Source organism: Otolemur garnettii, unplaced genomic scaffold (assembly GCF_000181295.1).
Source record: "Otolemur garnettii isolate 467f Iridium unplaced genomic scaffold, OtoGar3 scaffold00001, whole genome shotgun sequence".
Classification (NCBI taxonomy): Eukaryota; Metazoa; Chordata; class Mammalia; order Primates; family Galagidae; genus Otolemur; species Otolemur garnettii.
In genome coordinates this window covers 46,737,190-46,759,583 of record NW_003852396.1, presented here as the reverse complement: position 1 = coordinate 46,759,583, position 22,394 = coordinate 46,737,190, and the positions used below count along the sequence as shown (strand labels likewise).

General features: G+C 39.3%; 1 protein-coding gene and 1 pseudogene across 1 annotated transcript in view; one reads left to right on the top strand and one right to left on the bottom strand.

Moving 5' to 3' along the window:
* SERGEF (secretion regulating guanine nucleotide exchange factor) overlaps window positions 1-22,394 on the top strand; it is a 247,475-nt gene that overhangs the window by 7,255 nt on the left and 217,826 nt on the right. Inside the window, exons 4-5 of the mRNA XM_012804086.2 lie at window positions 1,385-1,479; window positions 6,300-6,360. Of these exons, the coding sequence (XP_012659540.1) occupies window positions 1,385-1,479; window positions 6,300-6,360 (156 nt within the window). The remainder of the gene's footprint in view (window positions 1-1,384; window positions 1,480-6,299; window positions 6,361-22,394) is intronic.
* On the bottom strand, window positions 10,721-11,745 carry LOC100942429 (annotated as a pseudogene).

Below are 22,394 nucleotides of genomic sequence, written 5' to 3'. Positions count from 1 at the left end.
GGATACTTTTTCTTCCATTCTTGTGATACTTTGCTAAGAAGAACATTTTCCAGCTCCATCCATGTGAACATGAAGGACGTAAAGTCTCCATCCTTGAAGCAGTTTTGACCTCTCTGTCCCACTTTGCCCTGTCTAGCTGGTCATTCTTGACTTAAAGGACCATCTATGATTTCCTGACCATGCGCTGTCTTTGTCATAGTCCTCTGGGAAGAGCAGCTTCTGACCATGTCACTCATTTGCCTCAAACCCTGTGGATTCTCATGTGCATACCTCACATTCCTAGTTAAAAGCACACGGCCTTCTATAACTTTTCACTACTGATCTCTGTTGCTTGTCTGTTATTCTATACTCTTCTTGTACTTTTCTTTCTCAGAGTACTAAGCTGTACAAGTTCTCCCTGTCTGGACCAGCCCCTGTTGTCTATTTGATGAACTTTTGTTTTTTTGAGACAGTGTCTCCCTGTGTTGCCTGAGCTAGCGATGAGCCATAGCTCATAGTAACCCTAAACTCCTGGGCTCACGTAATCCTCCTGCCTCAGCCTCCTGAGTAGCTGGGACTATGAACACGTGCCACCATACTCAGCCTGTCTGATGAACACTTATCCATCTTTAAAACCCTTTTCAAGGATGCCTTTCTCGTCTGTGAGGAATTTGATAATAATTACTAGAATCTAAATAATAGCCATCATTTATGAAGTGCTATTCATAAGTGTGGGCCTGTGTTGGGGTTGCAGGAAGTCAGTAGACAATACTATTTCCTGCTCACATTTGGAACCAATTGTGAGAACGGCATAGAGCAGTCAAAGTTGGAGATCAAACTATCAGCTTTTTACTGATGGAGGCTAAGTTGGAGGACAGAGTCAATTATGAGCCCAAGTAGTTCTGGTCTAAACTTACCCCCAAAACTCTAGGCCTCCCACAGGAAAACCCTTACTGTATGTTAGAATGCCCGAGAGGAAGGTGCCAAGTCACACATGTGCTTTCCTTTTTCCCAGACTCACTAATTGGTTAGGTGACCCCTTGTCCCCTAGAAAGCAGTGAGTAGAAGGAAGGTCAGGGAGAAAGGCAGGAATGTTACAATAATGGCAATTCTGTTACATGGTAACATGAAAAGTGGAGAGTGTCTTCCTAGGCACTGGGTGAAATGTCCTACACAGATAATCTGTCATCAGTGAGAGAGCAGAATAGACAATCTGTGTAGGACCCTTAGCTTGGTGCCTCCTGTTTTCCTTCCTGCAGGAATAAAGTGGGCAGTGTGTCTGCATGTGCTACAGCCTAGGGTCTCTGCTCCTCTCAGCCCCTGTGTGCCACTTGCTCTTCAGCTTTGCCCCTTGATCACAGATACCTAATTTGTTGATTTGCAATTTAAGTGCTGGTTTTTGCAGAAAATGGTCAAGTTCTATCATGTGGATCCAACTCCTTTGGCCAGTTGGGAGTTCCTCATGGACCTCGAAGATGTGTGGTGCCCCAGGCCATTGAGGTGAGGACAGTTCTGTTAAAGTGTCCCCAGAAGAAAAGGCTAACTGGGTCTCTGAAAACTCAGGAGGTGGAATAATTTGAGTTGAAAATTAGGTCCTTCTGGGAACACAAGATTGAGAGGATGGATGTGGTAAGTGAAAAACCTCTGTTAGTTCTCATGCACATTATAAAGTGAAATGCACCAATAAAGGCAATACATCTCATAAGGACATTAATGATATTTTAAAGTTCTAAATTAGTATTAGTGGGAACTATGGTAAAAATAGGTCACGTAGAAGTGACTTGCTGAAAGGTACTTAGCTAGGCAAATGGTATAAGCTAGTGTTGTCTAAAAGAAATATTATGTGAAGCCAGGGATGATGGCTCATACCTGTAATCTTAGCACCCTGGGAGGCTGAGGCATGAGGATCACTTGAGCTCAGTTAGGAGTTTGGGACCAGCCTGAGCAAGAGTGAGACCCCATCTCTACTAAAAATAGAAAGATTAGCTGAGTATCATGGTGGATACTTATAGTCCCAGCTACTTGGGCAGGTGGAGAGGTTGAGGCAGGAGGATCACTAGAACCCAGGAGTTTGAGGTTGCTGTGAGCTGGCCTAACTCCACAGCACTCTAGCCTGGGCAACAGAGTGAGACTCTGTCTCAAAAAAAGAAAATAAAAGAAAAGAAAAGAAATATAATGTCAGCCACATGTAATTTAAAAATTTCTGATACCCTCATGTAAAAAAGGACAGATGAAATTAATTTTTTAAATAATGGACTTTATTGAGATATATATAATCAATCTACCATAAAATTCATTCCTTTAAAATATATCATTTAATGGCTTTTAGTATATTCAAAGATAAACAGCCATCACCACTGTTATTTTATTACTTTTTCATCACCTCTTAAAAAATTGTACATACAATAGCAGTCACTTCTTATTTTCCCCTTCTCCTAGACCCCGTGACTATACCCCTTCCCCTAGACCCCCTGACTACTAATCTACTTTCTGTCATTATGGATTTGCCTGTTCTGGGCATTTCATGAAAATGACGTCATACAATATATGACCTGGCTTTTTTCATTTTACTTGATACTTTTGGGTTTTACTTATTTTGTAGCACATGGGTGAAGTTAATTTTAATAGCTTTTAAGTTAAACTAGTATATCCAAACTATTATCATTTCAACATGTCTTCCATATAAAATTTATTAATGAGATATTTTATATTCTTTATTTTGTAATCTTTGAACTCTGGCATCAATTTTTTATTTATAATATGTCTTAATTTAGTATAATCACATTTAAGGTGTTCAGTGGCTACATGTAGCTGGTAGTTACTGTATTGGACAGAATAAGTGTTAAACAGGACTCTTTTCACATTTTAATGAAGCTTATATTTTAAATGATCAGAAAGGAAATATGGACTTTTTAAAGAAATATGTTGGGGGGCGGCCTGTGGATCAAAGGAGTAGGGTGCCGCCCCCATATGCTGGAGGTGGTGGGTTCAAACTCGGCCCCAGCCAAAAAATGCAAAAAAAAAATAAAGAAACATGCTGGGATTTAAAATGAGTTCTACCACCTAGGCTACCACATTCTTTCTAATTTCCTTAAACTCTGATTAAGAGTGGGAGATGGGGGTGGGGTGCGAGGGTGTCGGGTGGGGAGATGGGAGGGGCAGGTGCTTGTGGCTCAAAGGTGTAGGGCTCTGGCTCCATGTGCCAGAGGTGGCGGGTTCAAACCCAGTCCCGGCAAAAAACTGCAAAAAAAAAAAAGAGTGGGAGATCGGTTTTCACTGGAGAAAGCTTGAGTCTGCTTCTGTCATTTTCTGAACTTGGTTGCTGGTCTATGAGGTGCTATTTAGGTAGTAATTCCTATGGTATGCACACAAGTCTAAGCTCTGTAGTCTTGTACAAAGTGTTGTAGATCCCAATTGCAAATAGATGGCCTTGTAAGAATGTACATGTAACTTATAATTAATTTAGCTTAATTATTCTATAATTAAAGAAGATAGGAACAACAGTTAAAATATGTTGGATGACAGAATCAGAAAGAAAAAACAGTTTGACAGGCTATATTCTGTGGAACAATAGGAAGAATGGGCCCAAATGGAATATGATAAAACTCTGTTCATTTATTTAATGGCAACTATTGTGTGTTCTGCTGTGGATTTGGTGCTTAGGCATTGGGTTTCCGCAGTGGGAACAAAGATAAATGAGACCTGTCCTAGTATTTGAGAGTCTTGTAGGTTAGTAGTACATGACAGATACATAAATTAGCTAAATGCATACCATGTTAGAACTCTGATGGATACATATGAGGAGGGAGCACTAAACTCTTATCTAGAGGAAGATGGAATGAGAACAGGATTATTCTAAATCTTTTTTTTTTTGGAGACAGAGTCTCAAGCTGTCCCCCTGGGTAGAGTGCTGTGGCATCATAGCTCACAGCAACCTCCAACTCCTGGGCTCAAGCGAGTCTCCTGTCTCAGCCTCCCAAGTAGCTGGGACCACAGGCGCCCACCACGACTATTTTTTGGTTGCAGCTGTCATTGTTGTTTGGCGGGCCCTGGCTGGATTCGAACCCTCCAGCTCAGGTGTATGTGGCTGGCGCCTTAGCCACTTGAGCCACAGGCGCCGAGTTGATTATTCTAAATCTTAACTAGAAGTTTACCTGGGTTGGGACAGGAGAATGCAGAGTAGGTGCAAAAGAGGACCATTCTAAGTAGAAGAAACTGTTTAAGCAAAGGTATAGAAGCATAAAATCAGGGGCTTTGGGGTCTGTGAGCAATTCAGTATGTTGGAATGTAAGGAAGAGGTGGGAGTGCGGAGTGGAATGGGTGGGGAGGGAGGAAATCAGGGTAGTGGTATTGACAAATGATAAGAACAGCATGGTAGGGGAGGGTCAGATAGGATAGTGTGGAGGATAGATTTAAGGAAGATTACTGAAGAAATTCCTGCTAACAGTCCAGGCCAGAGATGATCATGGCCCAAACTAAAGCAGTGGCAGTGTGATGGAGAGGCAGAGATGGAGATGGGTGGTGTTGAAGAGATTAAAGCCACATGTAAAGCCCTTTAGTAAATGTTGGGGAAAAAAAGAAAGAAAAAAATTTAAAGGACAGTAGGTTTAAATTTTATTAGTAGTAAGATTTGATCTTCCCAATAGCAAGTGTGCTTATGGAATCCACTGACAGAAGTAGAGTCTCCAGAAGGAAGAAGGCCAGAGCTCCATGCTATGTGCTGGTCAGACTGCATCTGGGTTTGGTGTTCTACCCTGGATTTGGTGCTCAGTCCCTGGGCATAAAGATAAATAAGACTCAGGCCTTGCCCTTGCGGGTCCTAAAGCTTAGAAAGACTCCATGGACCTGTAAATAAATGTAGTAAAGCCTCACAGGCGTGGTGATTGATGCATATACAGTTCCTTTAAAAGAGAGAGATGGAACAATCAGAGCATCTGTAAAGAATTGAAACCAGAAGGGGCAGAGGATTTAAAGCCCTGTGGTAGCTGATGAAACTGGGGATATTTGAAGGGGATATTTAAAGACAAGATCTGCATTAGTTACCTATTGTGTAACAAATCAGCCTCAAACTTAGCAAAAAGCAAACATTTATTATCTCAATTTCGGGGGGGGGGCAGGAATCTAGGTACAGCTGGTCTCGTGAGGTTGCAATCAAAATGTCAGCTGGTCTGCAAGCAGCCTCTGAGGGCTCTGCAGGTCTGGTGGAGGCATTTCCAAGTTCTTTTGAGGCAGGAGGCTTCAGTCCCTGGCCACATGGGCCTCCCTGTAGGACTGTTCAGACATGGCATCTGGCTTCCCTCAAGAGTGATCTGAGAGAGTAAGAGATGCCAGGTAGGAGGCCTCAGCACCTGTTATCACCTTGTCTCTGAGTCACTCATTGCTCTCTTATTCTTTTCATTAGAAGCATGTCACTAAGTCCAGCCCACACAAGGGGAGGGGAATTAAATTCCACATCTTGAAGGAACAGTATCATAGAATTTGAGGGCCTATTTTTATAATCACCACAAAATGTCTTAGAGAGGACATGACAACTGTCTTCAAATATTTGGAAAATGTTGTCAGAAGCTACAGTCAGATAGGCTTGGCTCCAACTAAAGAGATAAATGGAAGTGTGCAAAGTTGGAACCGGTACCTGGGGGTGTGGTGAGCCTGTGTCACTAAAGGTAGGTTTTTGGCAGGGATTGGATGACCACTTGGTGGGGTGTTGTGGAGGGGTTTCTAGCACTGGTTAGGGGTGGACTGGATTAGGGTGGGAAAATTAGCACCTTTGGTAAAGAAAGTCTTATTGGTATACAGCCATGCTCATTCATTTATGTATAGTCTAGAGCTGCTTTTATGTACAGAGACAGAGCTGAGGACTCTGACTGAAACTGTATGGCCTGTAAAGTCTGAAATATTTATTATCTGGCCCTTTACAGAAAACATTTACTAACCCTTGGACTGGATGATCTCGAAAGTCCTTCCCAACCTTGAGAGGCATTGTGATATGGCATTTATTTATTTATAAAACAGGCTGAGGATAAATGATCCTCCCACCTCAGCCTCCTGAGTAGCTGGTACTGCAGGTGTGTGCTACCATGGTTGATATATATATTTTTTTCTTCATAGAGATGAAGTCTTGCTTGTTGCCCAGGCTGGTCTCCAACTCCTAGCCTCTTGCCTTATCTCCCAAAGTGCTGAGATTATAGATCTGAGCCACTGTGCCAAGCATTTTTAAAAGATTTTTTTTTCTTTCTGGGTAAAAATGTTTGGGCATAAATTACATACAATTTTGTGGGTGGATGGTTCCAAGATTTAAGTCCCTTTCTTTATTTTGACAGCTCCTGAGAGAGAAGGTTGTTTGTATTGCTGCTGGACTGAGGCATGCGTTAGCTGCTACAGGTGATTACTTTACCTTTATTTATTTATTTATTTATTTATTTTTGAGACAGAGCCTCAAGCTGTCCCCCTGGGTAGAGTGCTATGGCATCACCGCTCATAGCAACCTCCAACTCCTGGGCTCAAGCGAGTCTCTTGCCTCAGCCTCCCAAGTAGCTGGGACCACAGGCGCCCACCACAACTATTGTTTGGTTGCAGCCGTCATTGTTGTTTGGCAGGCCCGGGCTGGATTCAAACCCGCCACCTTAGGTGTATGTGGCTGGCGCCTTAGCCACTTGAGCCACAGGTGCTGAGCCACCTTTATTTTTTAAATAGGCATGTAATAAGGAGGATCTGAGCTTTAGGAGAAAAACCCTTTAAGGTGATATTTCAAAGGACCCTCCTCTGTTGTAGTTCTGATTAAAAGGGGGGAACAAAGAAGTGATGTGGGGGAAGTCTGTAGCAGATAGGGAGGAAGGAAGTGAAGTTTCCTAGCTCTTTGTGTTCTTGGTTCTCTTGATTTGATTACCTTGTTTAATCCTCACATTAAGGAAGTGATGTGAGTTAAATTTTTACATATGAAGAAATTGAGACCTAGGGAAATTAAAGTGCTTGTGTGAGGTTACATAGGGAGTAAGGTAGTAAGAGAGAGAGGTTGGATGACAGTCTGGGATGGCTTGGGGTCCAAGTCCATATTCTTTTCAGTGAACAGAATTGCCTTTGTAGTAGATAGTAATGTTTATTAATTCCAAAGCTTCAAATAAGCTTGTCTCCTATACTGTGTGTGGGTGAAGGGATGGACAATATGTGTGTGAGGGGAAGTGAGGAGGTGGCATATGGGAGGGCAATGACCTTTTTATCTCCCCTCTTTTCTGCTCACACTGCTTTTGGGTGGAAGGGCAGCTGAGGCTCCAGTACTTGGTAAGGCCAGTTGTGGAGTGGAGAAAGAGAAGAGATGAGGAAAAGTTCAAAGTAGCGCTGTGCATCCTGGGGCTTAGTATTGATTATACTTTCTTTAAAAAATTAGACGTTAAGATTCACATACAGTTATAAAATATGAAATAGACTCTGTGTGTTTTTTCCTAGCTTCCTCCAATGGTATCTTGCAAAACCATAGTACAATAGCATAACCCGGAAATCAGCATCAATACAGTTAAGACCTGGGAAAGTTCATTACCACAGGCCCTCAGGTTGCCCTGTCACAGCCAGACCCACTTCCTACCTGCCTCCACCCTCTGCTTAGCCCTTGGCTCCCCTCTTCTGTTTTCCATCTTTTATGATGTTGTCATTTCAGAAATGTTATATAAACAGTATCATACGGTGTGTAACCTTTTGGGATTGGCTTTTTTTTTTCATGCACCATCATTCCCTAGAGATTCAGCTACATTTTGTGTATCAGTAATGTGTTCCTTTTTATTGTTTGTTTTCCATGGCTTGGATGGACCCTGTATTAGTTGGCCAGGGCTTCCGTGACAAAGTACTGCAGACCAGGAGCCTTAAACAACAGAAATTTACTTTCTCATCATTGTGAGTGCTGAAAGGCTAAGATCATTGGGCTATCAGGATCAGTTTCTGGGGGGCCCTTCTTCTGGACTTGTAGATGACCACCTTCTTGCTGTGTTTGTACATGGCTTTTTCTCTGTGCACCTGTGGAGGAGGAGAGAGACCTCTGGTGTCTCTTCCTCTTCTTACAGGGATACCAGTCCTACTAGATCAGTGGGTCTCAACCTTCCCAATGCTGCGGCCCTCCCACAGGTTGAGAACCGCTGTATTAGATGAAGGTCCCATGCATATGTCCCTCCTCTACTGTCTCCTTAGGGCTCATATCTCCGAATCTACTCACTTTGGGGATTAGGGATTCAACATAGGAATTTTGAGGGGACATATTTCATTCTGTGCCAATCATAGTTTGTTTAACTAGTCATGCATTGAAGGCCATTTAGTTTGTTTCTGGTTTTTGGCTATTAAGAATATAGCTACTATAAACATTTGTGGATGGGTTTTAATATGAGCATAAATTTTCATTTCTCTGGGATGAATGCCCAGGAGTATAGTTGCTGAGTTGTGTGATAGTGATTACAGTTTTATAAGCAGGTTCTTCTAGGAACCAGCTGGGCAGGAGAAGTGCTTATCATTGGCTTTCTTCCTCCTTTCCCAGCAACATTTTATAATTGTCAGTCTTTTGTTTTGAACAGCTTTATTTATTTATTTATTTTTTGATGTCACTAGACACTTAAACTTTTATTGACGCTTAAATTGTGGTACAGAAATACATTTCAGCTGATTTAAGTTCAACACCAATGAAGGGAGAAATTATGGCACCAAAACGTTCCCTCCTCTATCCTACTAAGATTAATTTAGATTACTGTTCAATCTAGTTTTCTCTTTTCTAGGCTTTGTTCCACACACATGTGCAGGTTTTCAATTAGAATTCCTAAATCTGTTAGGAAAAAAAAAAATCAGACCTCAAGCCAATAATCAGATCTACTGGGATACTGTTCAAGAACAAAATCACTTTGAGCATTGGTTCTCAAAATAGAAAATGTGCAGGTTTTCATTTAGAATTCCTAAATCTGTTAGGAAATAAAAAATCAGACCTTAAGCCAACAATCAGATCTACTGGGATACTGTTCAAGAACAAAATCACTTTGAGCATTGGTCCTCAAAACAGAGCACCCCAAAACATTAGGTGCTATGCTCATTACAGAATCAAACTGATCACATTGATTGAAAACTTCCTCAATGAAACTTTCAATCGACATGCTTAAAATAAGTCAAAAGTGTTCCATACCACTTGATTTCAAACCAAGTTGATTTTATGTTTAGAAACACTAAAAAAAGGTGTTTCATTTCTAAATACAGAAGGAACAAAACATCACTGTATCAATCCAGTAATTATCAACATATAGTGAGAAGAAATATAAAACTTAGTCAACTTTGCTGTTCGCTTAGTTGCTTACATCCCACAGTATTTGCAAATATAGTTAAAAGATGCTGACTCTTGAAAGCCTCTATTTTAGTCATTTCCCACTGAGTATTTTAGAATCTAGCATGTTTTATTATTTATTCACTCATTCATATATTCTGCTTCATGGCGTTTATCTGAATAACCTGGATGATTCTCATTCTAGGCAGTTGCTCATTTGATCCTGTGAATTCCATGGTAACAGAAAACCATACTTAGAGAACACAGGAAGTCAGAACACTCACATGCATCACAAACTCGCAGAACTTGAAGTCACAAGATGAAAAAGACATTGATTTTGCTTTGAACGAAAGTTTACAGTATGTTATTAGTGGAAATGGCTGCTATAGTAAAAGTTAACATCAATGATCCAAGCTGACCTGACTTACTGAATCTAGTATAAACTTTATGCTAAACTTTCTTGATAATCATCTTTGTAATAAAAACCCTTTTATTTACTACTTAGCAAATAAAGGCTAATCTCATTTACTGACGAGAACAGAATTACATATGATTTCTACAGTTCACCCAATACACCCTAATCTCCACCTGTAATTCTTTGTGGGTCTTCCTTGCTGATCAGCAATGGAGAAGTTTATTTTTGTGACTGTCATCCATAGATAGAGTCCATACCAATAAAAAGGAGGCCAAATTCCCATGCCCTTAAAAGATAAGCCCAGGGACTATCTCCCCTTTTCCCTACCTGCAGTGTAAGATTTGTCTATAACCCCCCAGTGTTGACAGTGTATTGCTTTATTTGGAGGGCTTGGGGGAGACACCATGGTGAGGGAAGAAATCAATTATAGGAGTATAAATGCACAGACAAATAATTTTTAAATAGTAGTATGCAAAATAAGTAACTAGAATCATTTTAAGAGGACCCAACTTGTGGAAGAAAGACTTTAATACTGCTATTGCAAAAAACACCTGTATGAACTAGAAATTGTCCCAGTAACATTAGTAAAGAATAAGTTCTAGAAAGTGGAGGTAACTGGATGTAAAATTCTGGCAGCAATTTAAAAGAACAGTCCCAGATGGTTAAGCTGGGGCCAACACCTAATGAGGACGAAAGCCTTGTCTGTGGGGAATTTTGGAGGATACCTGGAGAAATATTACACTATGCATAAACCAGATTGAATTGTTTTCACAAGTGTTGTAAAGTTTCATATAGTAAAAGGTTTTTTCTACATGCACTTCAATTTCACAGCAAGAGTGGCATAGAATACCTAAACACAGAAGAGAGCATTCATGCAAGATATCTAACTCTTTGATATAATAATGCACACAATTCAAAATGATTACACTATCATTATATCTAGGGCTTTCTGCAACTGCAAGGTGATGGTTATGGAAAGCACGGCCCCCAGTATTAACATCTAGGAAGCAGCCACCATCTTCTACATGTGTTCTCTTTTTGCGTTTTTTCTTCATTTTTCTTAATCAACTCTGCTGTTGTTGCTGCTTCTTAGCAAAACTGGTAAAAACAAAATTGTAATCATTAAACATAGCAGTCTGACAATCAAGACGTTTAAAGCCTTCAATCTTCTGGGGTGAGGAAAGCACTGTGCGACACTTAGAACTCTGATTAACAAACAAGGTGGTCACACATTTTCCTGGCTTGAAGATTTCCACAACTTTCCTGATCAGGTCATCATAGGAGGTCTGACATAAGTTTGTTTCAAAGCTAACATGAGAAAATTCTGGTTCTGGAGTGATGTGAATAGTTCAGTAAATTTCATCCGATTTCATTCCATTCATTGAATACCCACAAGGATTGAACCATGTGGCATCAATGACAGAACCTGGTATCAGGTCACGAATTCCACTCTCATGAGTGACATACTTTCCAGTAACACCATCTTTCATGTAGAACTGGTCCATAACTGCTGGGTCAATCTCACTCATCAGAATTTCCAGGGTTTGATCTGGCTGACTGATTACTCAACTCTCTGGGAAATCCAGAGTATATAAGTACCAACAGTCAGAATTCATACGTCCCATACAATATGCTGCTCCATTTGGGAAGATTGCATTTAGAAATTCTATTTCTTCCTGGAAATTCCGGTGAGGGTACCTTTGGTGAGAAGGCTTCATGAAATTCTTATGAGAATAAAAGTAGCTTTGAATTGAGTCAAACCCACTGTAATCCCTAGCAAGCTTCAACAGGGGAACCAGTGCTTTCGGCAAGAGGGTGTTACCACATGTCTTCAAAATGAAACGTCTCTTGGAGACAAACATGCTACTCTCACTGAGTACATAAGCTTCCTGCTTGCCAGTTTTTGTCACAGTTATGATTGAACATTGCACATCCTTCGAAAGTATGTCCCACTCAGATCTTGGGATAGTGCGAAGATCCCCAGATCCTTGGTTTGCGCAGGTTGCTGCTGGGAGAACCAAACCTCCAGCAGCTTCTCCGTCCCTTCGAAAAAATGTATAGCTTCCATCACTGTGAGACTAGCGAACAACCAACAACCATAGAAAATCAACTAAGTCAAACCTCTTCTCCCGCCGCCGCCACTGCAGATTATTCCAGCTGTGTTACTAAAGTTCAGATTCCTTTTTTTGCTATAATTTTATATTAACTTTTTTTTTTTAAAAAAGAACTAATAAGATTTCCCCAGCTTCTTCTTGTGAGCGAAAGTTGAATGTGAGTCTGTTGGAAATAGAGGCAGATACAGCTCAGTCTCTTGTAGTCTGCTGCTTCCCTGTTAGAGAATAGAGCGAGCACTAGCTAATGTCGCCGGCCATACTGTGTAAGCCTTGAACAGCTTTATTGGGGAATAGTTTATGTACAATGAACTGTACTTATTTAATGTGTATAATTTAATGAGTTTGAACATGTGCAGTACCTCTGATGCCATCATTGCAATCAAGGCAATCCAGGTATCAAGGTATTCAGTATCTCTACAAATTTCCTTGTGTCCCTTTGTTTTCTGTGTGTGTGTAGTAAGAATACATAATATGAGATCTACCCTCTTAATAAATATGGAAGTGCATAATACTGTTTTGTTAACTGTAGGCCCTGTTCTATAGCAGATCTCTAGAATTTATTCATCTGGCATAGCTGAAATTTTATATCCCTTGAACAACTTTCCATTTCCCGTCCCCGAAACCCTGACATCCACGGTTGTATTCTCTGCTTCTATGAGTTTGACTGTTGTACCTCATGGAAGTACTATCAGATAGTATTTGTTCTGTTTCTGGTTTATTTCATTTAAAATGATGCCATCCAGTTTCATCCTGTTATCGTAAATGATAGGTTTTCCTTTTTTTAAAGGCTAAATAATACTCTCTTGTATGAATGTACCACCTTTCTTTACCCGTTCATCTGGTGATAGATACTTGGGTTGTTTCCATGCCTTTGCTTTTGTGAGTAATGCTGCAGTGAGTATGGGAGTGCAGACATGTCTTTGAGATCCTGATTTCTTTTCTTTTTTTGAGACAGAGTTTTATTATGTCACCCTCCATAGAGTGCCGTGGTGTCACAGCTCACAGCAACCTCAAACTCTTGGGCTTAAGTGATTCTCTTGCCTCAGCCTCCTAAGTAGTTGGGACTACAGATGCACACCACAGTGCCTGGCTATTTTTTGGTTGTAGTTGTCATTGTTGTTTAGCTGGTCTGGGCTGGGTTCGAACCCACCAGCCTTGGTGTATGTGGCCAGTGCCGTAACTACTCAGTGCTACGGGCCCTGAGCCGAGATCCTGATTTCAACTCTTTTGAAAGTAGGATCATGTGGTAGTTCTATTTTTAATTTTTAGAGGAATATCCACACTGTTTTCCAGAGCAGGTGTATAATTTTGTATCCTCACCAACAGTGTACAGAGGTTCCAACTCCTTCACATCATTGCCAACAATTATCTTTGAATTTGTTTATTTTACTTTTTAAAATTTCAAAATATTAAAGGAGTACAAAAGTTTCTGTTATATGAGTTCACTCTATCATGCTGAGCTCAGTGCTTACATTGAGTTTGCCACTAGAACAGTGTTCACTATATTCAATAGGTAATTTTTTATCCCTCATTCTCATTACCCCTCATAATCTTCCCCTTCTTAGTTTCCAATATCCTTTATATTTTTTTGTGCCCATGTACACCCATCGTTTAACTCTCACTTATTAGTGAGAACATGTGGTATTTGTTTTTCCATTCCTGAGATACTTTCCTTAGGGTAATGGTCTCCTTTTCTATCCGAGTTGTTGCAAATGACATTATTTCATTCCTTTTTATGGCTGAGTACTACTCCATGGTGTGGGTGTGTGTATTATGCATAACTATATTTTCTTTTTCCAATCATGTATTGATGGGCATTTAGGTTGATTCCATATCTTTGCAATTGTGAATGTTGTTGAGATAAACATTCTAGTATGGATGTCTTTTTGATAGAATAATTTCTTTTCCTTTGGGTAGATACCCAGTAGTGGGATTACTAGATTGAATGGTAGATCTACTTTTTGCACTTTGAGGAATCTCCATAGAAGTTGTACTAAATTGCATTCCCACAGTGTATAAGTACACTTTTTTCTTTGCATCCATGCCAGCATCTGTCATTTTTTGTCTTTTTAATGGCCATTCTGAGACTGGGTACAATGGCTCATGCCTGTAATCCTAGCACTCTGGAAGCCAAGGCAGGAGAATTGCTTAGAGGTTTGAGACCAGCCTAAGCAAGAGTAAGACCTTGTCTCTACAGAAAATAGAAAAATTAGCTAAGTGTGGTGGTGCATGCCTGTAGTCCCAGCTACTTGGGAGGCTGTGGTAGCAGGATTGCTTGAGCCCAGGAGTTTGAGGGTGTAATGAGCTATTCTGATGCCACTGATAGGGCAACAGAGTGAGACTCTGTCTCAAAAAAAAAAAAAGCTCATTCTGACAGAGGTAAGGTTGTATCTCATTGTGGTTTTACTTTGCATTTCTCTGTTGATTAGTGATATGTTTTCATATGTCTTGTTGGGCATTTGTCTATCTTCTTTTGAAAAAAATTCTGTTCATGTCTTTTGCCTACTTTTTGATGGGCTTGTTTTTTTCTTGCTGTTTTGTCTGAGTTCTCTGAGTTCTTTGTAGATTCTGGAAATTAGTCTGTTGTCACATGTATAGTTTGTGAATGATTTCTTCCATTCTATAGGTTGCTTGTTTACTGTGTTAATTATTTCCATTGCTATTGCAGATAACTTAATTAAGTCCCATTTATTTATTTATTTTTTTTACTGTTGTATTTGCCTTTGGGGTCTTATTCATAAATTCTTTGTCTAGGCCTATGTCTAGGAGAGTTTTTCTATGTTTTTTTTTTTTTCTTCTAAAATTCTCATGGTTTCATGCCTTACATTTAAGTCTTTAGTCTATCTTGAATTAATTTTTGTATGGTGAGAGATAGGGATCCTGTCTCATTCTTTGGTGTGTGGATATTCAGTTTTCCCAGTATCCTTTATTGAATTGGGAGTCCTTTCCTCAGTGTATGTATGTTTTATCTGCTTTGTCAAAGATCAGTTGGTAGTAGCTATATGGCGTTATTTCTGGCTTCTCTATTCTGTTCCATTGGTCTATATCTCTTCTTTTATACCAGTACCATACTGTTTTGGTTACTATAGCCTTGTAGTATAATTTGCAGTCAGGTAATATGATACCTCCAGATTTGTTCTTTTTGATTAAGATTACTTAGGCTATTTAGGCTCTTTTTTGTTCAAAATGAAGCTTAGGATTATTTTTTTCTAGATGTCTGAAGTAAGACTTTGGTATTTTGATGGGAATTGTGTTGAATCTGTAAATTGCTCTGGGCCAAATAGTATTTTAACACTGTTGAGTCTACCAATCCATGAGTATTAGAATGTTTTTCTATTTGTTTGTGTTACTTGCAGGTTCTTTCATCAGTGTTTTATAGAGATCCCTGAAGAGATCTTTCACCTCCCTAGTTAAGTATTATATATTCCAAAGTATTTTATTCTTTTTCTAGCTATTGCAGGTGTTACTGGATTCCTGATTTAATTCTCAGCTCTACTGCTTTGTGTACATTGATTTTATAAACTGAGACTTTGCCGAATTTATTTATCTCTAGGAATTTTTTTGTGAAGTCTTTAATGTTCTCTAGATATAAGATCAGATAATTGGCAAACAGGGATAGTTTGACCTCATCTTTCCCAGGTAGGATGCCCTTTTTTTTTCTTGCTTGATTGCTCTAGCTATGTTGAGTCATAGCTCAGTACTATGTTGAATAGAAGTGAGTGATAGTACGCATCCTTGTTTTATGCCAGTTCTTAGGGAAATTCTTTCAACTTTTACTCATTCAGTGATTCAGTGTAATGTTGCCTGTGGGACTGTCTATATGGCTTGGATAATTTTGAGGTATGTTCCTTCTATACCTAGTTTGTTGAAGGTTTTCAACATCAAAGGGTGCTGGATTTTATCAAATGCTTTTTCTGCATCTATTGAGATGATCACATGGTCTTTGTTTTTGCTTCTGGTTATGTGATGAATCACACATATTGATTTGCATCTGTTGAACCTTCCTGCATCCCTGGCATGAAACCTACTTGATTATCATGAATTATCTTTTTGATGTGCTGCTAAATTTGGTTTGCTATTATCTTGTTGAAAGATTTTTGCATCAGTGTTCATAAGGGATATTGGTCTGCAGTTTTCTTTTTTTGTTGTGTCCTTTCCACTATGGTCTGAGAATATACATGGTATGATTTTGACTTTTCTGAATTTGCTGAGACATGTTTTGTGGTCTATGATATGGCCAATCATAGAAAATATCTTTGGTGCTGATGATAAAAATGTATATTTACTTTGGTATCAGGGTGATGCTGACTTTATAGAATGAGTTAGGGAGGATTCCTCCTTCTTAATGTTATGGAATAATTTCTTCAGGATAAGTGCCAGTTCTTCTTTGTAGGTGTAATAGACTTGGGCTGAGAATTTATCTGGTCCAGGGCCTTTTTTCACTGGGAGATTTTTTATTATTGTCTTAATCTTGCTGCTAGATGTTTTTCTGTTCAGAATTTATGTTTCTTCTTGGCTAAGGATTGGAAGGTTGTGTGTTTTCAGGAATTTATCAATTTCTTCTTGGTTTTCTTGTTTGTGTGTGTAGAGATTTTTGTAGTAGTCATGGATGATAATTTTATATTTTTGTGGTATCATTTGTCTCCTTTTTCATTTTCATTTCTTTCATTCTTTTCTTTTTTCATTTCTTTTCCTTCTCTTCCTGTCCCATCTTTTCCCTTCTTCTTCTTCTTCTTCTTTTTTTTCCTGAGACAGATTCTTGCTTTGTTGCTCTTGCTAGAGTGCAGTGGCATCATCGTAGCTTACTGTAACCTCCAACTCCTGGGTTTAAATGATCCTCCTGTCTCAGCCTCCCAAGTAGCTGGGACTTACAGGTGCCTGCCACAAAGCCCAGCAGGGGTCTTGCTCTTTCTCAGGCTGGTCTTGAACTCCCGAGCTCAAGTAATCCTCCTGCCTCAGCTTCCCAGAGTGCTTGGATTATAGGCATGAGTCACCACTCCCAGCCTCCTTTACCATTTCTGTTTGAGGTTACTGGAGTCCTTTTTCTTCTCTTTCTGGTTAATCTAGCTCTTGGTCTATGGATTTTGTTTATGTTTTCAAAGAACCAATTTTGTTTTGATCTTTTGTATTTTTTTTGGATTTCATTTTATTTAGTTCTGTTTTGAGCTTTATTACTTTTTTTCTTCTTCTGGCTTTGGCTTTGGTTTGTTCTTTTTCTAGTTCCTTGAGATGTGACATGAGGTTGATAATTTGTGTCTTTTTATCTTTTTGATAGGTTTAAGGTGTGAGTTTTCCCCTTTAACACTGACTTTACTGAAGCCTATAGGTTTTGAAAACTTGTGTCCTCTTTGTCATTCAGCTTGAAGATTTTTTGATTTCTATCTTAATTTTATCATTGACCTAAGGATTGTTTGTCAGCAGGTTTTTAATTTCTGTGATTTTGTGTGGATTTGAGAGTTTCTCTTGGAATTGATTTCTAGTTCGATTCTCCTGTGTTCTAAGAAGATACCTGATATGATTTTGATTTTTCTGAATTTGCTGAGACTTGTTTTGTGGCCTAAGATATGATCAGTCTTAGAAAATGTCCCATGTACTGATGAGAATGATGTATATTCTGTAGTTTTTAGGTAGAGAGTTCTGTAAATGACTATTAGGTCCATTTGTTTTGAGTTCCACTTAAGTCCAATATTTCTTTGTGGATTTTCTGTTTTGATGATTTGTTTAGTTTCATCAATGGTGTGTTGAATTCTACAGCAATTATAATGCTACTGTTAATTTTTTTGCTTACATCTAATAGAATTTACTTTATGAATCTAGAACCTTCTGTGGTAGGTGTATATATATTTAGGATTATTATGTCTTCTTGTGAATTGTCCTCTTTATCATTATATAATGATCATCTTTTTTTTTAACCATTGTTGATTTAATGTTAATTTTATCTGATATGAAAATGTGATACCAGTTTGTTTTTGGTTTCCATTTGCTTGGAATATTTTTTTTTCCATCCTTTTACCTTGAGTCTGTGTGTATCGTTACAAGTTAGATGATTTTTTGGAGACAGGATATACAGTAGAACCACCAATTAAAGTTGACCACTTCCCTACATTGACCACTTTGTTAAGCTGACCTATTATTCATAGACCAAGCATGCACCATGTGTGTGTATCAGTACAATAGAACTAGTTTCTTATGTTGACCACCTCTGATTATTGACCAGTTTGACCATTTATTGTTGACCACATTAACCATTATTGTTACAGTCCCTTCAGTGGTCAACTTACAGAGGTTATACTATAATTGGACAAGAATTTTTACATCCATTTAGCTTGTCTATGTCTTTTCATTGGAGTGTCAGGACAATTCATGCTCAGTGTCAGTATTGATATAGGGGGTATTGTTCTATTCATTATGCTGATATCTTGTTTTGTTTTTCCTCTTATGCTAGTGCTTTATAAGAGCCATGAGATTTAATTTTCAGTTATTTATACACTGATAGGTATTTATTATATTGTTTCATGAATAGTACAATATTGAGCATTTTCTTTTTCTTTTCCTTTTTTTTTTTTTTTTGAGACAGAGTCTCACTTTGTCACATGTCACAGCTCACGACAACCTCCAGAATTGCCTGGGCTTAGGTGATTCTCTTCCCTCAGCCTTCTGAGGAGCTGGGACTACTGGCCTTTGCCACAATACCCGGCTATTTTTTGTTGCAGTTTAACTAGGGCTGGGTTTGAACCTGCCACCCTCCGTATATGGGGCCAGGGCCCTACCCATTGAGCCATAGGTGCCGCCCAATATTGAACATTTTCTATAGGGCAGGTCTAAGTAGTGAAAAATTCTCTAGGTGTTTGCTTGTCTGGAAAAGTCTTTATATGAAACTTAGTTTTACAGGATACAGAATTCTTGGCTGGCAGTTGTTCTTTTTAAGATTAAAATGGGGCCCTAATCCCTTCTGGCTTATAAGGTCTCCACTGAGCAATCTACATGAGCCCTGATAGACTTTCTTTGGTAGGTTAGTTATTGCTTTTGTTTTGCAGCTTGTAGAATTTTCTCCTTCATTTTAACTTTGGCCAGTTTCATGACTATGTGTCTTGGCAATATCCTGTTTGGTATGAATCTTTCTGATGTTCGATAACCATTTTGTTTCTGAATATCTGAATCTCTGGTGATACCGGAAGTTTTCCTCTATAATTTCCTTCAGTAGATTTTCCATGCTTTATGCATTTTCTTCCTCTCCCTCAAGAATACCTATAATTTATTTATATATTGGCTCTTTTTACATAGCCCCTTATTTTTATGAGTGATTGTTCATTCTTCTCTGTTTTTTTTTCTGCATCTTTGGCTGGGTTAGTTTGAAATCCTTGTCCTCAAACTCTGAAATTCTTTCTTCTCAGTGAAGCCTGTTCTTAGAGCTCTCTGCTGTGTTTTAAAGTTCTCGAAGTGACTCATTTCTGTGCATTTTGTTATATCCTTTATTATATTGTCTGTCTCTTTGATGACTTTTTTTTTTTTTTTTTTTTTGTTTTTTGAATTTTTTTTTTTTTGGCTTCTTTGTGTTAATTTTCTTTTTTTTTTTTTGAGACAGAGCCTCAAGCTATCCCCTTGGGTAGAGTGCCAGGCATCACGCTCACAGCAACCTCCAAATCCTGGGCTCAAGCGAGTCTCCTACCTCAGCCTCCCAAGTAGCTGGGACTACAGGCGCCCACCACAATGCCTGGCCATTTTTTGGTTGCAGCCATCATTGTTGTTTGGTGGGCCCGGGCTGGGGATTCGAACCCGCCACCTTAGGTGTATGTGGCTGGCGCCTTAGCCGCTTGAGCCACAGGCGCCGAGCCCTTTGTGTTAATTTTCAATTTTCTCTTCAACCCCATTCATCTTATTTGCCATCCATATTCTGTATTCCATTTCTGACATTTTGATAATTTCTTTTTGGTTGGGGTTTGTTGCAGTAGGACTGTTGTGATCTTTTGGAGGTGTCAAACTAGATTGTTTTTCATGGTGCCAGAGTTGTTTTGGTGGTTTCTTCTCATTTGAAATCTCTTCTATCAGTTCCATGCAGGTAGGTTTGCAGTGCTTCTATTATCCTTCTCTGGGAACTCTTCTGTTTAGTGAGAAGAAGAAGAGGTCCCCAAGGAATGTTTTTGTGTCCTTTTCCACAAGACTGACCAGCAGGAGAGGGACAGATACAATGTGAAATATTGTAATGTACCTCTTCTGTGTTGTCCTATTCCCCTGTGGTAGTCATAGTCTAAGCCAGTGGTGGAAGACTTTTATGTAAAGTGGTAGGTTGGCCCCTAGGCCACTATTGGAAGCTTGAGCAGAGGCTGGGCGAGTCTCTTTCTATGGACTTGTGTAATTACTCTGGCTAGGTCTTCCTGCGGCAGTGGCAGCGGTTGCTTGGCAAGACTGTCTAGGTTGTGGCTGCAGGCGTTTGCTCCACCCAGGAGTGGACATCAAATATAACTGTGGTATATGGTGGTGGGCGGCTTGTGGTTGGCAGGTCTGTGGTGGAGAGCTGGACTGTAAGAGTGGCATTGTGTGGTGCTACATGGGTATAACTTGAGTTTTCCTTTTTTTTTATAATAGCCATCCTAACAGATATGAAGTGGTATCTCATTACAGTTTTGATTTGTGTTTTTCTGATAATTAATGAAAGATGTCCAGCATCTTTTCATATACTTTTTGGCCACTTATATGCCTTTTTTTCTTTAAGAGATAGGCACTTGTTCTGTCATGGATGCTGGGGTGCAGCAGTGTATTCATAGCTCACTATAACTTGAATTCCTGGGCTTAGGTACTCCTCCTGTCTCAGCCTCCTAAGTATCTGGGACTACAAGTACCACCATGCTTGGCTAATTTTAAAATTTCTTTTTAGAGGGCAGCCTCTGTGGCTCAAAGGAGTAGGGTGCTGGCCCTATATGCCCGAGGTGGTAGGTTCAAACCCAACCCTGGCCAAAAAAAGAAAATTCAAAAAAAAAAAAATTGGGGATTGGGTCTTGCTGTATTTTTCAGGTTGGTCTTGAACTACTGGTCTCAAATGATCCTCCTACCTCACTTCCTAAAGTTCTGGGATTACAAGTGTGAACCACTATACCCAGCTTGTATGACTTCTTTGGAGAAATGTCTGTTCAGTTCCTTTGTCCATTTTAAAGTTTTTGCTGTTGAATTATAGGAATGCCTTTTTTATTTTAGAAATTAACCCTTTATCAGATACATGGTTTATAAAACACCAATGAATATAATCGCTCGTCTTATGTGTTCATCTCTGTCCAGGTACCAAGCGGTACAGTTTCTATTAATGTGTTTCATTAACTTAAAGTCCTCTCTCCATTTAATCTGTAAATATTTCTGCATGCACCTTTACCAGTTAAGTACTGTATTTGAAAACATTACTATATTACTGTCGTCAGCCAAAAAATTTAACAGTAGTTCTCTAATATTATCAAATATCTAGTCAGTGTTTAAATTTCCCTGATTATCTCAAAAATATTTTTTTACAATTTGTTTGAATCAGGATCTGAATTAAATCTCTAGGTTGCAATTGGTTGTTATGTATCTCAAGTCTATCTCTCTTTTAAAAGCAATTATTTTTCTTTAAGACATTTTTTACTGTGGTAAAATGTCTATAACATACAATTTATCATCTTAACCATTTTTAAGTATACAGTTCAGTGGCACTAAGTACCTTCATATTGTACAAACAGTACCACCATCCATTTCCAGAACTTTTTGTATTACAAAACTGAAACTCTGTACCCGTTAATTAAAATAACTCTCATTCCCCTATTCCCCCAGTCCCTGGTAACCACCGTTCTATTTTCTGTCTCTGTGGTTTTGACCATTCTAAGTACCTCCTGTAAGTGGTATCCTGTAGTATAATTATTATTATCTTTTTGTGACCGGCTTATTCCATTTAGCATGATGTGCAGTAGCATATGTTAACTTTTCCATATATAAGTATTTTTGAGACAGGTTTTCACAATGCACCCAGGCTGGGGAGTGCAGTGGTGCCATCCCAATTCATTGCAGCCTCAAACTCCTGGGCTTAAGTGATCCTCCTGCCTCTGCTTCCTGAGTAGCTCAGACTGCAGGCGCTTTTCACCATACCTGGTTAATTTTTCTATTTTTTGTAGAGATGGGGTCTTGTTCCTGTTGTGGCTGGTCTTAGACTCTTGACCTTAAGCAGTCCTCCAGCTTTGGCCTCCCAAAGTGCTAGGGCTGCAGGCATGAACCACTGCACCCTGCCAGCATTTCCATACTTTTAAAGGTAGATAGTATTCTATTGTATGTATACTACATGTATCACATTTAACTTATTGATTCATCTGTCAATGAACATTTGGGTTGCTTCCATGTTTTATTTAATGTGAAAAATGCTGTGATGGGGCGGTGCCGTGGCTCAATGAGTAGGGTGCCAGCCTCATATACCAAGGGTGGCGGGTTCCAATTCAGCCCCAGACAAACTGCAACAAAAAAATAGCCAGGTGTTGTGGCGGGTGCCTATAGAGGCAAGAGAATCGCCTAAGCCCAGAAGTTGGAGGTTGCTGTGAGCTGTGATGTCACGGCACTCTATCGAGAGTGATAAAGTGAGACTCTGTCTTAA